General features: G+C 31.0%; 1 protein-coding gene and 1 long non-coding RNA gene across 5 annotated transcripts; one reads left to right on the top strand and one right to left on the bottom strand.

Moving 5' to 3' along the window:
* Window positions 1-2,742: 2,742 nt before the first annotated feature.
* Window positions 2,743-10,422, bottom strand: LOC140664110 (uncharacterized). Of its 3 annotated transcripts, none has more exons than XM_072888872.1 (4): window positions 9,989-10,422; window positions 8,969-9,226; window positions 6,594-6,776; window positions 2,743-2,920 (listed from the first exon to the last, which is right to left on the bottom strand). In XM_072888872.1, exons 2-4 carry the CDS (start codon window positions 9,023-9,025, stop codon window positions 2,744-2,746), a joined length of 417 nt encoding a protein of 138 aa, XP_072744973.1. In that variant the 5' UTR covers window positions 9,026-9,226; window positions 9,989-10,422; the 3' UTR covers window position 2,743. The 3 variants fall into 3 exon arrangements, with proteins under 3 accessions (XP_072744973.1, XP_072744974.1, XP_072744975.1); XM_072888873.1 differs by having other exon boundaries at window positions 10,251-10,422; XM_072888874.1 differs by having other exon boundaries at window positions 8,969-9,055; window positions 10,255-10,422.
* Window positions 10,423-16,011: 5,589 nt separating this feature from the next.
* Window positions 16,012-17,532, top strand: LOC140663985 (uncharacterized). 2 transcript variants are annotated; one of them, XR_012046370.1, is made up of 4 exons: window positions 16,012-16,080; window positions 16,170-16,777; window positions 16,897-17,128; window positions 17,319-17,532. It is a non-coding gene; the product is annotated as an uncharacterized lncRNA (long non-coding RNA). The 2 variants fall into 2 exon arrangements; XR_012046369.1 differs by lacking the exon at window positions 17,319-17,532 and having other exon boundaries at window positions 16,897-17,311.
* The last annotated feature ends 829 nt before the right edge of the window (window positions 17,533-18,361 follow it).

The following is an 18,361-nucleotide window of genomic DNA, read 5'->3' as shown; positions in this document are numbered from 1 at the left end:
TTTTGCAAACAACTAAATAATTTTAAGTCCATCAATATGTGGCTGTACTAATATATAGCCGAACCGTTAATATACCAAGCTACTAATAATGGAGCTTTTACTATAATGCGTTTACCTAAACCATTCGCCGAATGCCTGGAGTTGTATGAGCTTATGTAATGCAAATAAATCACGTATTAACTAAACAGTAATCGTATATGTGATTACTTATGGATGTTGCGGTTGCGTAGAGATCATTAAACTCGATGTTCCGGCTTTCATGCGCCACCCTGAGTGCGAATAATCACTGCGATTCAATCAACGCATTATTAGATATTAGTTTAGCAAATTTAGTGCGACTCTCTCTGTGACACATGAACAATTTACATATAAAATCATGTCTCACAATAACGGAATAATGTTACGACAGATATAAAGTCTGTTCGAACACTTTTTTTTTTTTTTTTAAATAAACATGTAATAAAAGCATGTTTCTGTTATTTCTTTTTATTTTATTTTACAAGAGCTATTTAAGGAAACTTATTATAACTTTCTTTCTCTTTCTCTATTAGCCTGTACATGAAGTTCTTTATTAGTTAGTAAACTGCGTAGTACCACAACTCGGCACATTTTCCATGAATGTATTTGAAACTTCCTTCGTGACAACGGAGCTTCTCATCTCTCGGTGGCTTACTTTGGGACCTTCGGTTATATCCGACAACCTGATTACCACAACAATACGGAACTTCCTATATTGAGAGTACAAGAGGTACAGCGAATTAAGTATGGCATCTAGTCGGTCATACTTCTCTATTGATCGATTCGAGGGAATGCTCGAACTGTCTTACGTCATTGAACCAACAAGTGATTTAACGTATAATAAAAATATTGTATAATGTATTAAAATGTAAAATTAATATTCAAATATCCTAATATCATAATATTAAAATGTATCTTATTATACACGCAAAAATCATAATTTTAATCATTTTCAAACTATGACAACAATTTATTTAATTATAGAATTAATTTTGTATGTAGAAGAGAATCAATGATCATTCACACTTAATAATTTAATAATATATCTGTTGTTATATTTTGACGAAAATAAGACCTAAATTATATGTATATAAAAAACATATTTATAATAAAATAAAAGTATATAAAATAAAAAAGCTGTCAGTTACTTTTCATCATCAGCGAAAAGTAATGATTAGTTTTTTCATACGATAAAACTTTTACAGGTAGACTCAATCGCATACTGCTAACGAGACGAAGCTTATTACCACGAGTTGGAATCCGAATGAGTTATGGCCTGCTGTGATTCGTTCCAAGTTTCGCTCGATCGACTCGCAAAATATGTACTGCTTGTCACGTTCATTCATAAGCACGTGTGTATATTTTAAACGTCAAACAGTTTTGCTTTCAATTTTAAAAAAGAAAATCTTTTTCTCCGCAAACTTTTTTTGAAAATCTTTTTTTATAACAAACGGGACCGAAAATTTCATTTATGTCAAATTGTTCAGAATAAAATTGACAAATAGAAAGAACTAGAAGAACTTTCTTAACCATCATGTTATGAAAATAAATTACAGTACGTGATAATAGAGATTTAGCTTATATTCTGTTTCTTTACAAAGATTTAATTAATTGTTCAATTAAACAAACATGACAAGTTTATATATGACGTTTTTTTCTGCTCGTTACATAGTATTTTGATATTATAAATTATGAATATTTCTAACAATAAGTGTTTGAAGTAAATATGTATTTTCTTGGACTAACGTGACATAATTATTGATTACCAGACTGACAACTTGATCCTTATATATGTTTGCACTTTCAAGATAAAATAACGTAATAACTAATATATGTAGTTGTAGAACTAAGGAAAGATGAAAACTGGACAAACACATGCACAAAAAATAAAAAGATAAAATATTAAATAAAAAAAATTTCGATAATTTAATTTAAAAAAAGAAGCTAAAAAATATTAAATTCCAATGCATATAAAGTGAAAATTGTAATATGTACAAAACATTTTATAAAAACCTTGAAAATATATTTAATATATTGGAAATATATTAAATATATTTTATACATTTAGAATTAATGTAAATTTTTTAATTATTTATACTAGAAAATTAGCTCATGCTTTAGATTACAAAACTTAACATATTTTTTATTTTATTATAAATTTAAGAAAATACTGAGTATATATTATTAGATTTGTTTAAAATATTCTTCTTAAAAAAAATAATAATAATAAAATTTAAGAGAGAAACAAAATTGATCGTCTCTTTTGTAATTATTTATAAAGATTATTTTTTATAGGAAAAAAAATTATATATATTTTACAATATTAAATTCTAAAATTGAAGATTTCAATAACTTTAAATCTATTTATTAATATAAAACAAACTCTTAAAATTGCATTTAAAAAATTGCAATTAAATTTTAAAAACTTTTTTTCTTTGAAATCCTGTACATTAAACTTATAATCCGACAAGATTTTGTACATTTTCAAGGATAAGTAAAATTGTAAACAACAGAGAGAATTTTATTATTTAAAGAAATATGTTTTACAAGAAACTTAGAGATTATAAAAAATATTTCATATACGTGTTGTATGAAATTTTTTACAAATGCGTTCTCTCAAATTAAATAACGTAAATTAAAAATTTGACATGTTTTTGAGCATTTATTAAAAATTATATTCATAATACAATTTTTCCAAACATTTTTCAGGTGTTAACTAATTTTCTTATGCTTCATCTTTATTAGAGAAAGCAGGATTTTCGCGAACGCTCCGTGATTTGTATAGATTCGACGATTTTTTCTCTAAATTGTCGTCGCTCGTAGGATTCTTGCAAATAATGTTAGATCTGGTAGGGATGCTGACGACTTCAACCAGCTGCATCGCAATAGCAAACCTCAGCGCCTGAAATCAACAGTTAATTATATATGTATCGTAGACCGCAAAATACTCGCCTACTGACGTACACGCAGAGTGCGCAAAGTGCGTAATTCGTGCGAGCGAGCATCAACGTCGAGACGGACGTTCGATATAATTGGATCAATTCATGTGACGCAGCTTTGGTTCTGAGTCAATTTAATTGCCCGTGCTGTCACACACAGTTCGATTTTCGTGCATGCTATTCGTGAAAATTGAAAATTTCCCTCAAAGGTACGATCTTTGCCGCACGTCGGCGCGATGGTCCTTCGAAATCCGCGGAGAGAACAGTTATGCCATTTAGTTTCCAATGGTTTTGCATTGACATGCGAGACAAATAAAATTCGCTAGCTGCTGTTTAATCTTCAAATGTTTATATTTTTTATTAATTAAATTTTCTCGTATCCATGTATAATGCTACTTTTTAAATAAATGCAGCAGTTTAAACTCTGCGCGTTCAAAACACCAAAATATTATGTAATCTTATATAAAAAACAGATTATATAAAACATCTTATATAAAGCCGAATTAGCATTTATAATAAAATAAATTAATATTTATGATAAAATAAATTCATATTTTCTTTTCTTCCGATTTAATCCATCAATTAAAACATTAATCAATAAATGTTTATAAAGTAAAACTTTTCTTCTTTTCTTCTTTTCATGATTATATTCGAATGTTTAAATATATTTTTATTTAATCAAAACATTTGTTTATTAATTTAAAGATTTAATTCCCTAGGATATTATGTTCCCTAGGACATTGTTTAACATTAGATTTTATCTTTTGATAATAAAAATAATCCGAGGTGTGCAAGATAGGTGTGTACTTAAATACCACAAAGTAATCGACAAATTAATGATAAGGAAGATTATACGAAAACATAACGGAATTCACGATATAATTACTTACTTACTTACTTTTTTTTATTCTATTCTAGTTCTAAATCTACTTAACAATCTTATATACATGTATAGTTACTATCCTTATAACATTCAACGCCCAAATTATTTTATCGAATACAACATATAATCAATATTTTACGTGAAAATATTGTATAATTAAAATTAAAGTAAACGTAATTGATAAATTTCCAGAAATAATGCATATACATATTGCAGTAATTCGCTACGAAGATTCAATTTAGTTGTAATTGTTACATGTTGTACGGAATTTTTTTTCATAAACATACGTTTTGACTATTTATTTTAATCTAAATTACAGGAACGAAATTGTGTAGGAAGTTACTGCGCCTGTAACTGACATCGAAAATTCACGACTGAACATTACATGAGAAGTAATAGCTAGCGTAAACACACATTTAACATGCATTTACCATATATGCTTGTCACGCGAGCATCATACAGCATAATAATTATGTACATGTATATATGTATCGAAATAGAGACAATGCAACATTTACTACGCATGAGTAGCAAAGCCTGCATAATGTATTGGGTAAACCCAAACGCGCACTAATTGTATACATTGCATTTATATGCGGTATAGTGTTTATGTGCACTTTGTGCAAGATCCGAATAAGGTACACTTGTATCACAGATAGTTAGATAGTCGTCTGCTTCAAAGGAGGTAAACATTAATTTAGACGCTCGCGAAATGCATTAGAAATTTTGTACGACAGTTCCGCGAAGAGAACTCATTTAACTAAATTGCAAGACCGCAACAAGGCAAAATATTCTAATTTTAGAACTTTTACGTTCAATTTCCGCGAATAATTCAAAGTTAATCCCATCGATGAACAGTTTTATGGTCTTTCTACAGAGATAGGGGAGCGAAATTATCATTTCATTCGATACTCTCGTCGGTTTAATGCTATCTCAGTTGCGTTGCATCCAATTGCAGTAGCAATCGTATTGCAGACTGCATCGACAGCAAACGACCGAATACAGTTCGCTATAATTCGATCCCGAGACAACTCGATGCGGAGCGTCAATTTAATTGGCCACGTCATTATGCGGCATCATCGCTGTATTCAGCATGATATTATCAGCCTGAGCGCGAGAAAAGTTGTTTGATAGATCGCAAATAGACCGCATCGATAATACGAACGTGTTCTATTTCTATCAGATTTGCGTATTATCAGTGATTTCATTTGATTGATGTCACGTAATACGATCGACAATCCTATTCGTATGCTTTACTTCGTCAACAGATTGATTTTGTCACATCTTGCGTGTCAATACGAATATCAATTAACGCTCGAAAAGTAACACGCGCACCTGCAAGTATTTCGATCTATTGGAATTTATATGCGCTTATCATCGTAGGAAAAGAAATTCAACCGCAGATATTTTCGTTCTGTATGCTTATTTACAATCTGAACGCTTTGCGCGTAGCATTGACTAAAGCTGTTTTTAAATTTCCGACATTTTTCTGAAAATTCAAGAATTCAGAGCAAAGCAGAAATCTCTTTTCCGTATTTATCCGCTTGCCTTATTCTATTTGTTTATAATATATATATTTTTTTATTATTTTTAGTATTTAAAACTATATTATTCTAAATAATTCGTCCGTTTTGTTAAAGCAAATATAAATTAAAGTCGTGATTTTATCTTGACATGTATCACGTGTTATGCAAATTGGCTAAGATTTAAATATCTCTTTTCCAGTAACGTAAATTCTTTCACAAATACATATCAGTATTTTTCAAGCGCTAGGAAAAATGCTTTTTCGTATACATACTGTGTAAACACTTACACAGTACAAATAATTTGTGTGTATAAACGTTACTGTAAAAATAGCTTTCAACAGATGCAGGCTGTACAAAAATATCTGCCGTTATATTCACCAGGTTTATTTTTCAGGCAAGAGGAAAGTGGCAAATAGTGCTGCACATAACGCGTACCACGTTATATTCGTTAAATTAATTACATTTCATAAAAGAACGTGAAGAGAAAAGAGAAATAAAGTTTAAACGAGAAAGGTTTCACAAAGTGACGAGACGGATATGCAGAAAAAACGTTGCAATATATAAAGCAATTTCAATGAAAGATTAAAAGGTGGCAAAGCGACGAGTATCGACTCTATGCGAATAGCGCGCGATATATATTTTTTTTTATCGCAAACTATAACAATTTAATATAGCTTTGAATGTTTTATCCGTACTGTGCGTGATGAGTCGTTTTAACGTCCTTTAATATTGAGTGAAATGAACAAACTCTATAAGCTTCTTACGGTGGATAATCTCAATTTTAAATTCATCTTATTATAGATATCACACAATCGAGAATCTCATCAAATCTTTCATCAAGTTCGATCTATGGCGAGAAAACCCTTTTGTCAATTTTGCATAAAAATCGGCTCTTTCCGCGAACCAGCGTTTACTAATTTCCCCCGAGGATGTCATTAGCGAAATGAAGTGCGTAAAGGTAAAACGTAATAAACCGACGACAATTCGTGAAATGTCAAACGTTACAATAAAAATTATTACCAACGTTACGATTTTTTATACCTGATTGCATTTCAAAAATATAGTAATTATATTTATTTAGTTTGCTGGCATTTGTCGAAAACGCGTTTCGTAGCCTTATGGCCTTTGCTGACCTCGCTGTGAATTAAAGCAGAGCGAGAGAGCGAAAGAGAGAGAGAGAGAGAGAGAGAGCGACAGAAATTAACACAACATTTCAAATCTCACTACCTTCCGCCTGTCCCTGCGGGCAGAATACAGCACCCAGATTATGTACAAGGCCATTATCATGGCGGGTATGCAGACTCCCGCTATCGTGGACGCACCCCGTAGAAGCAAATGATACAGCCCGAGCAATGCACCTGCGAGGGCCGTTCCGCCCGCAATGTACCTTCCAGTACGACGTCGTTCTTCCTACCAACAGAAATATCTCGTGCGTATATTTTATGCCAACGTTTTTTCCATGAATAAGAATTATCGCGAGTGTTTATCTCGTGTTTGCCAACATTTAGCTCGATAAATCGTCCGTTTTGTTTGCTATAAAAACATCGCTATTTAAAAATCCAACAATATGTACCGAATTAATTATATGAATTATTTCGTAGAAAATTGTATGTTTCCTCGAATATATTGCTTTAACTGTTCCATTAATAGTCACTTATTGTTATAGCTTGAAAAAACGTATATGAGAAATACTGTAGAATGAAAAAAATTTAAATCGACTTCTCGATATAAGTATTTCTGTTGAAAAATTCTTAGAATAATTTTAATGCATATTAACTGCCACGTTTTATCTTGCATGCTTATAATTTTTTTCCCACTATAAACACATGATACTTAAAATTGAGTAAGTTATCAAATAAAATTATATCCTAACAATAATGCGTTTTCCTCATTGGTAGTCATTCGTGACCATCGGGGCTTCAAAATACATTTGTTTTTATAAGATATCAAGTTAATTGAATTTTATCTTGTGAGCTCCAAATTAATTTTCTAATTTCTTAGAAACTCTTTAAATAAATTTTTTAATTTCTTAAATAAATAAACTAGTCACTAATGCGTAATATAATAATTGATGTATATACAAGAGGTAGCCAGTAATAATTGTGTCACTTCTCGTATACAAGTGGCGCGAGTTAAACCGAGTAGAAAAGTTTTTTACCATTTTGTGACTTTTGTAATAATTAATGAGAAATTAATTTTAAAAAGTGGGCTAATCCACGCTAGTATAAGCGCGCCACAAGAAATGACAGTCCATTGTTGTAGTTATTTGACACAATACACAATGCATAATTAAATGCGTCATTATTAATTTCAACGCTTCGTTGCGCATCTAGCAACCACGTAACAATGAGCTGTCTCTTTTCGCGAAGAGACCTTTCCTATTCTGTTTAACTCGCTCTATCTGCATACGAGAGGTCAAATGATTATTATTGAACAATTTATGTATGTTATTATAATATTATAAATACATAATTAATAATTTTTATTATTCACAGCTTTATTATTTTTTTATTATTTAAAGCAGAAATAAAAATTATTAATAATAATTATAAATTATTTACTAGTGCATTTTTTATTTTACACCGTTATTTTATGTTATTTACGTTATTTAACATTTTTTACTCGATGATAATCATCTTATTGTAATTATTTTTAAATTTAATCAGTCATCGGGAACCAACAGAGTCTTACTGAGAAGACAGATGTCAGTCATAGGTAATCACTATGGCAGTCAATCAATGTGTTAACAATGGAAAAATATTGAACACATCGCTGAAACGTGTAGGCGAGAAATTTTCAGTTTTAGAAAATCATAAATACAGAATTTATATTTACATACGTTGGTGTAAAAATAAATGTTATTTTAATTATGAGCTCTTACGTATATTAACGCCTGATTACTTGTCTACTAAATAATAGTAAACAATTAACGGCAACTATTTAAACGGTAAAACTTGGATTTTGGCTGCAGATGCGCGACGAAATGCAAATTACGCGGGGCCCGCTTCGAACACGTTTAATCCAAAATTCATTTATTTCACGTCGTCGGTTTTACGTGTGACATCTGCGAACGACAAGTGCGAATAGAAGGACGATCCGAACAGACACGAACGTTAAATACTGGCGCGCGATTGCGTCGAAAGTGACAGATTCATTTTCATGTCGCATCCTCCTTGAATTTCTCTCGTCGCTCATATTATTGCCCGCCCTTTAAAGCCCTTTAATGTTTCGCGTTCTCTTTAACAAATCGTGCAGGCGTAACGGTTCACGTTTTACGTAAGTAGCCTAACGATGCGTGCAAACACCTTTGCTATGATATTCAAATTATGCTTCCGCCGGATGCAGATACGCTGAACAGAATAGAGATAACGTGAGGTATTTTACTTTCCCAAGGCGTACGAGCAGAAACGATATCATCGCAGTTAGAACAGTCGTAATGGAGGCGTCTATATATGTGTGGCACGGAATCTAAACGGAATCGCTTCGATCGACCATTCGATGCGAAATCTGCTGCACGTAACCACACACAGGTGATATTACGATATCTCAAAGTTATCGCAGCAGAATCGCTATCATAAACGATATTCTCGCAGGAAACTAACCGATCGTGTGAGAATATTAAGATTGTCCCTCGATGAAATCTCCGATTTAAGCGGCATGGCACTGACGGTGACATAAAGCTTCTTTCGCTACAAATTGGGCACAAAAGTGAATCAATTTGATTACACGTAGCACAATCTGCTGTCATAAGATTGGTCTTTGCTTCTTTCGATAAAATTCTTTTCCTCGATTAAGCGTCTCTGAGTATTATATATTAAAAATAAAGAGTTATACTTTTAGAAATTTCTTCTTCTTTGCTCCTGTAATATTTAATATTTAAATAAAAATTTAATAGCACTTTTAACGTTGAGTTTCAAAGATGCGAGAAAGGTACAGAGAAAGTTTCTGCCTTTCCTGAGCATCTTCAACCAAGTGAGTAAGCGGGGGAAATTTCATTATAAAATATATGCTATTGAGCTGTAAGCATTATTTTCGCAAGAAAATAACTACGTTTAATTGAATATCGCATTATTATCGCGTATCGAGAAAGAGCACGCAAAATATATATTGATATAATTAAGAAACGCAAACATCAAAAATTTGCATTTCGTAACAATATTGTGAATTGATCCGATGATTATCGAAGTAATAAAATCAAAAATTGATAAATAGAAGAAAAATATTAATTGTATTTATTATATATTTTTTGCAAGCAAATATGCCTATCTCATTATATTTTTTCAATCTTTTTCATTATATTTTCGATCGAATTATTTTGTGGGACTATTTTTTATCATATTGTTTAAAATTTCTCATGCAAAAATCGACGTAGATTAAGAACAAAAAATCGCGTTAAATATCTCCTATATTTACATTAAATGTCATTCACATTGCAATTGCAATTAATAATTTAATCGCGTTACTTTTTTTTAATTTACAATGCGATTACATCGTTGAACAATTTTGTTACAGCCAAAATTAGTTCCGAGAGCATTTAATTCTCGCTAATTGTGCGAGCTGCGGATAGCAGAATTTTATTCGCAGATTTATGAATGTTGTTAGGGGAGAATTAAAACGGCTACCATTCGTGCAGCGCGGTGAGTTTAAAGTCGCGATTAATTAAACGAAAAAGAAGCCACCAAAGGGTGGTCGCTTTTTCCATCCGGAATATATTCCACTAAGCTAACGTTCGCGTAACGTACGTGCGAATCCCGTAATTCGCAATTAACCCGAATAAAACGTAATAAAACCACTATGCGTTATTGTATCACGAAATTCCAAGCGCATTTTCGAGCTCGTCGATGAAGGGCTAATTATTCCTCGCACTCGTACATAAGTACATACGTACACGATCGACGCACCAACACAAGCGTTTGCGTTAACGCAAAAATATTCACGTTTACGGGAAAATGAATTGACAGCGATCCGCGAGATAATCCGGCCGAAATAATCATCGCGCGACCTACGGATCGATTCTACAGAAAGACGTAGAAATGATGGAAAGCTCGCTCGCTCTCTCGTGCGGCGAACGGGTTTGTGTATCATCGGTTGTGGTTTCAAGAGCGCGCAGCCCACGCATTTACACTACTGGCACAATATAAACCAGGCAAGCATGCTGGCATAATAAACAAAAAACACGATGTACCAATACACCCACATACCGCCATCATTAAGGATGGTGCGCTCGGCGCGAGCAACGAATTGAAAAGCACGCGGTTTTTGCCAAAATTAGATTATCCCGTGGATGCTTCGCACGTGGCTTATCGATCTAGAAACCACACAGTTCTCTAAATTGGCGATAAAAGTATCTACTACGAACTCTTTCGAAAATATAAGGTACAATTGGAGAAACAGTTCTAGCAAAGCAAAACTAAGTTTGTTTATAGATCAATATTGCACAAGCAATTCTCTTTGCCTTTAATTTTATTCGAGATAACATTGCTTCCGAAGTTTATCACAGCCTGCATTTTATATGTAATATTGTATTTTTTTTTGTCCAAGTTTATAACTTTTATATAAACAAATTTGATGACTTGTGATAAAATCAGTCAAGATTGTTCAAGCTTTAAGGTCAATAAAATAAGATACTAACTCTATATTGATACCTCTATATTGACTTACCTCGTAGAAAGATCTTTGAATCTCGATACGATTTATTCGATCTTTGTCTTATCATGTCGAAAGAAAGAAGACTTTTACATTGCAAAAAATATAAGAAAAAAATCAAACAATCTTTCAACTTTAAATTTTTCTTCAATATTTCATGACATCCAGCTAAACACATTGATTTATCCTGGATATACGTGATTAATACTTGAGCCTATCCTAAGGATCTTTCACGTAATCCTTCTAATTTGTACTACCTAAGCCTCTCCTAAGGATGGATATTCACGCGATTTTTCTGAAATGATGACTTCGTTTTGGTATAGCTGTTTTCACTTTCTTTTGGGTTTTTTTTTTTTTTTTTCATCAACAACAGTGGATAAACGTCTTTTACGCATTCTATGCCTATCCTTAGGTGCGTATATAGAGCACGAATCTCACTGGAATACCAATCGCAATAGACATAATTGAGGCATAATCAATTCCGCTCACGTCCACGGTTTTCAATCGGACGGGGTCATTTGCCGAGGGAAAATAGGCACATTACGTTACATTTATGCACGATCGAAACGCCACAATATACGTGACCTTAATAGTCTGTATGACTATTGACCGATGAAAATCGATTATTTTTGATGCAAAGAACGAAATATGTATATAGGGTTTATTAATTATTCAAAAAACAAAAATTACTATAATAAAATATAAAAACAAATAAAACAACAAATATAAGGTCAAAATATTCTTCATTATTTATATTATATGATAAATTCACGTTTGAGAGAAATTAAAGCTTAGAGTAAACTAGGGTATGATGGCCATAGGCTGTAATTTTTTCAATAATCGCTACATAATGCGCTTTTTTAATCATTATCAAAGATAATCGATATTTACAGTAGTTTATGTGCATACATTATTCGAAATAACGATATTGTGAATCTTATATCATATTTTTACTTTTGACTACCTGCAAAGTTTTTCATTTCTTCACTAAAACCTATTGTAACGTCGAATAAATTACAATTAAGCTATCGTAATCGACGTTAGACATATTATAAAGATATGTAAATTGTTATACGACCTATAATTTTTATTTTCGTTTTCAGTTTCGTTTAGTTTCGTTATTTTTTTATAAATATTATGGCCATCTTTTCCTTAAAAGTTGGATAAGATGGCCAATGCTTATGTTATACTATTTTGATAATATAAAATTTCTATGAAATATTTTCCTTTTAATTTCGATAATATTACGTAATTTAAGCTTCAGTGAAGATAATAATATGCCAAACACTATTAAAAAATAACAAAAATAAAAATATGTTTTTTGCATTTTAAAAACCTATGGCCATCTTACCCAAGTTTACCCTATAGTAACATGTGTGTTATGTAGTTTTATAGTAAAATCTGAAAATAATGTAACTTTGTATTGACACTTGCGCAAAGATTACGATAGAGAAAGTGCGATAATATGTATGTACTTGAGAAACAAGTTGGAATTATTGGGATTCGGATTACTGTAGATTCCCAACAATTTGCACTGTGTTTAATTGAAGGATAAATTTTGATTAGAGAACTCGATTTTATTGATCGTTCTCGACAAAATCAAGATAAAGAAATTATTCCTTCTTGAAACTATAATAGACAAATCTATAGCAGATTCCGGTGTATGATTCACGCATATAAAGTTCATGGTCGTATCTATAATAAGACTGCATTCCGTGTTCTGCACATATATGCTACATGATTGATTAGTTATATTTAGTTATACTTATAGTTTAATTAAAGTTTCGCGGCGAAAACAAAAAATTACTTTGTGCATTTTTGTTGATAATTCTTCACGAATAAAGATACAAGTGACTAACAAGAAAAGGTATGGAAGTGTCTCCCTTCAATTTTAATGCGCTTTGAATATGTTGTAGTCTAGGTCAAAATAGGGGACACGTATTTTTTTTATACGTGCCGTTAAGGGGGTGAAACACTTTCTTGAGAAAAATCGGTTTTTATATTTCTGAGCAAATACCGTCGAAACGATAAGAGATATAAAAAAAGTTTCCCATAAAAGGGTGATGATTTTTAATGTACTTTAAAACTGCATAATCAGATTTTTCTAAAATGTCATATTTTTCGAAATCTCCCCTCTCCTCTTCATTTTTTGAAAAATGTTTCCTATTTTGACCTAGACTACAACATATTTAAAGAGCATTAAAATCGGAGGGGAGGCACTTCCATACCTTTCCTTGTAAGTTAAATGTGACCGCTATTAACGTCACGCAACTTTGTACGATTTCGAGCCCAAGTAGCTCCAGTAATTACCACTGTTTGCCGCCGAGTTGAACTTCATTCGTGAAATCTCGAGCTTCAAGCATGTATAATTTTCACATGCCGCGCAATTTCCCGCATCAATAATCTGATTTGCGTGCAATATGCAAATGCTGCAGACCTGTTTATCTATTTTTTCTTTAATATAATTTTTCTTCTAATATTGGAAAATTTTTACGTTTTCTTTATATTGTAAAAACAATTAAAAATGCACAATTAAAAAAGGAAAGTATTTAATTATTAAACTTTCAGTTATAAATATATATTTTTTAATAAAATGTTTTCTTGATAAAATTTTAATTACAAGTTTAATTAATATTTTTTTTATGTTAAAGATAAAAAAGTTACAGCCCTATAATATACCTCACTACATTTTTTTATTTAGAATAAATTAAAATGCAAGTAGCTCTAAAATATTTTATATAGTATCCAAATATATTGCAAACAGTATAGGACTTCTGTAATATCAAGAAGTAGTCTGACATTTTACTTCCCTTATCGAAAACTTCATTATGAGGCTTATATACCCTTGAAAGGGAGTGGTTGCGACGACAGATGGTGAATTGAAAACGTAATATCGACGATCCAATCTGATTTTACACGAATCGTTTGTTTTTACGAAAGCAGCAATTAAAAGAAGGAAACTGGCAGAAATTGGTTCGCGCTAGAATTGTCTTCGCCCACGGAAGTACGTGCTGCATTCTCTCTATCTCTTGGTATAATTGTCGAACCATAAATCGGCTGTAGGGAGCGCAAGATAATCTCTCCCAGTCTGATAAGCATCAGAAAATTAACAAAGCGCTTATTCACCGAAAACATCACAGTTCGATTCATTTGTAATCATGGAGGATATTAATTCAAAATTTGCCTGATTACAAACAGCGAGACGTAAATTATAGGGAGTAATGCTCCCTATGATGTTGAAACAAAGTTTATTACGAAACTGTTTTACATAGAGAGCACAAAATGAAGTGATGTAAAAAGTGATGAATTTGCATGGCAATTAAATGCAAAATAGATATTTAGAATAATTGAACCGAAATAACTTGATAACAATTATTTTGAAATATCTTTTGCCATATATGTATATTGTAAATATGTATATACATGTATATTAAATGTACATATATATATATGTGTGTATATATACATTACAGTGTTTAATATTAACTGCATATACAATTATGTAATAATATAATAATTTTCTAATACACGATTGCAATAAATCTTGAAAAACAAAGAAACAACTGTAATAAAATTTTTTTCAATTTAACTAAGAAGTAGATTTTTTCTGCATCGGATTTTATCCTCCTCCAACCCTCTCTCCTTCTCTATCTTTCTTCTTCCTTTCTCTTTCTCTTTTTTTCTTTGGTTACTCAACTTCGCGAATAATGGCTGTGAAATCTCGTTTATTTTACAGTGGGCAATATACTCGACAAAATTGCGAGGCGCATGCTTTTTTCAGCTATTGCATCGTAAAAACTGACGTCGTTCTACAACCATAATAAAATTATTTTATAAGCAGAATGCTTCTTTAAAGAAAAACAGGCAGATATATTTTAGAAGTTGACTGATATCATGTGTAGAATTTTGCTCGTATGAACGTGTTTCTGAGTGACAGATAAACACGCTCATATGATAAAATTCTACACATCATATACTTTATAGTATTTACCTACATAAGTTCTTTTTATTAAAATATAAAATTATATATAAAAATATTTATTATAATTATTTACTTATTTATAATAATGACAATTAACATATGATGATGACACAATAACATACAAAAATGACAACTCACAATTTGATTGTTTTTTTCTTTTAGAATTGATATTATTGGGTCATAATAATTGTGCCTTTTTGACGAATTTCTAACTAAAAAAGAAATAATAAAATATAAAAATTTATATCAATAAACAATATAATGCAAATTTGAAATTCTACGTAAATGTATAATTTTTTATCTTACATAAATTCTGAAAATATATTTTTTAACTGAATAATATTTAATTATATAAAATATAATATTGACAATTAAACGTATGTAAACTACGTATCATAAATATCGCATTTACTAACAATCAGTAACATAGCTTGCTGCAAACTGAATGCTTACTGTATGATAGCGGTACCTATCAAAGCAATCTTGTAACTCCAAGTTTCACATCAGTCGATACGCGGAATTTTGTTACTTTATAAAAGGCAGGTTTTACACCGACAGTCGGAATCAAGCTGTTATTGTTCCTAAGACATATATTTTTATGTTAACTTATCTTAATATTTAAAATATTTAAAAGTTAATACATAGATTCCATAAGAATTTTATTATTGTATTTCATTCGTAGATATATTGCAAATTTGTCAATAATTAAATGAAAATTTTTGCCCTAGTGTTATATATTTTATAGCAGATTATTCATGCATATATTCAAAAATAGGAAAACTAAATTATTATAAGATCAAAATACACAATAATATAGGCAGTAGAGAGCAAATTATGTACAATATGTATCGTACAAATGGAATTAGGTAACAATTGAGACAACGCATTGAATTTACAGACGGACACGGAAAATTTACCGAACGTGTATCAGGACGTCGTTAACACGCTCCCAAAAATATAGTAGTAGGGACACGTTATATAAACACGGAGCTTATTATTTGGTTTGACAGTATCCGATCGACCGCCAAACTACACTTTTACTTTAGTCAAGATTTTTCCAACACCTGAATAGAATATTGTTACATCGTAAGTAACCATCTGTTAATTACTGTTGTGGAGATTAGTGATTCTGATTGTTTGAAATTATTCTATACGATCACCTATAATATTTCCAGGATTCAACTGGCATTGTAATCGAGTCCCTATTCTCGGGATAATGATACATTTAATAATTGTCATCTTGGCTTAACATCTTAAAAAAATATTCTTTGAAGACTGTTCAAACACTGTCAATAGTCTATTTATTTATTTTCATTTATAGTTTTAATATATTTATGCTGCGACCGATATCCTATTTATTAATTATATTTATTAATTTACACTGAGGAAGACTCAAATTGAGCTCAAAACGTTCATTTTTTTATTCTTGCGATTACATTGTTTTGCGATTATATGTTCCGATTTTATTATATAATCCTTTTGCGATTATATGTTTTTGAAATCGTATCAATTCACGACACATGCGTGATTGCGTCCAATAGTAATATATTAAAATTTGTCATTACATGAAATATTTATATTACACTTACAGATTCAATTATTCTCAATTGTTACCTAATTCCGTTTGTACGATACATAATTTGCTCTCTACTGCTTATATTGTGTATTTTGATCTTATTTATATAGAGAGCCTTGATACTACTCACTAAATTATTATGCTGCACAGTTTAGTCTAAATAATATAAATAATTATTTACATACACGTGTAATGTTCATAAAATAGGTATTAAAATAGTAAAATTACCTGTTAATCATTAATTTGTAAAAACATATGTTTAACTTATTTACGTAGACTATATCGATATTTTTCTAAACAATTATATTTTTAATACTTTCTTACAGTTCAGTTATACGAAGTTTCTTGACATTTTATAATCAGGTAGAATACCGTCAGAAATTTCTCAACATTACGGGCATTCTCTTTAACGTTTACGCATTATTTGTTAAATATTGCCCAATCAGCCGAACCCAGCTCGCCACTTATGTCAGCATACGAATCATCAAGAAATTCCAGGCTTATTGCAATTGGCTATATTCCGGAAACGATTATTTCACACACGTGAAAAAGAGGGAGGTAAATCGTCTATGTATGTATTCTACAGCGAGATCAGACTTATATAAACCGTCAATTACTAGCTTGGAGAAATCACGCAACGCAATGAAAACTTGATATCCTTGAAGGGAATGCACAGAGGCGACGTATATCATTATCCTGCCCATTATAACGATAATAATTATCCTCTGTCCCCTTATTTTTCTTATAGTCGACGACACGGACGACAGTGATACGAAACCAATACGTGGCAAGGATCAAAGAGGACAGGATCAAAGCCATACCGACGTCATCGTTCGTTGATCGCGTCCGCTTTTCCAGAGAGTCACTGAGAGGGAAAAACTTTAAGAGTGAAATTCTTTGCAAGGCTAGCATAAACTCTGCAACTGTATTCAAATATTCATTCGTAGAAGTTACATAAGATTCAAGCCAAAATTCGATACTTTTATTCTAGAAGTATGTATACAAAAATTAAAAACTATGTTAACTTTTTATGTATCTACTCTTTTAATGTTTATAAAAAAATTATCGAATTATAATCTATATTTATAATCATTTATAATTATTTATATTCATAATTATTATAATTTATATATATTTATAATTATTAATATATTATATATTAATATATTATATATACATTTATAATTTATATATATTTCTAATTATTTCTTTCATAATTATTATAATTTTCTGACAAACTTCCTCAGTCACATGTAGAAATTTTTGAAAAATTAATATGCAGATATTTAAATTATATCCGAGCAATTTGCAAGTTTGTTTAACCGAATTGCAAGTTGATATAAAAACAGCTTTAAAATAATCGCCTTGTTCGCAGCCGATCTTGCATATTCGTGGTTTATCAGCACGAAGTATTTTCGCTTTGCGCCGAGAGATCTCCTTACTTACTTGTCTTCCTTTTCTTCTTTTCTCTCATAAAGTGAAAAGAGTCGACGATGCGAGCTGTCGCCTCCTCTTTTCATGGTAAATACATACATATGTTTGTGCTGAAAATCATCAACGAACATCCATTTGCATTTTTTTCATTTTGAAAACACAAGTACATGCTTGTTGATGATTTTCTTTATTAAATTCTCCATTATGTACGATTATTTTCAAAATTTAATAAATTTCAATAACGACATCGTCGGAAAATGATGCTCCAATCGTTTTTTCTAATAAAAAAAAAAGTCGTTAAAGATGCGTCCTGTACGTAACAACGTTCCGCAACCTATCTTATTGGTAGATTTTTAC

Source organism: Anoplolepis gracilipes, chromosome 3 (assembly GCF_047496725.1).
Source record: "Anoplolepis gracilipes chromosome 3, ASM4749672v1, whole genome shotgun sequence".
Classification (NCBI taxonomy): Eukaryota; Metazoa; Arthropoda; class Insecta; order Hymenoptera; family Formicidae; genus Anoplolepis; species Anoplolepis gracilipes.
Note: the sequence above shows the minus strand (reverse complement) of the source record. Positions and strands in the feature narration are given on the sequence as shown.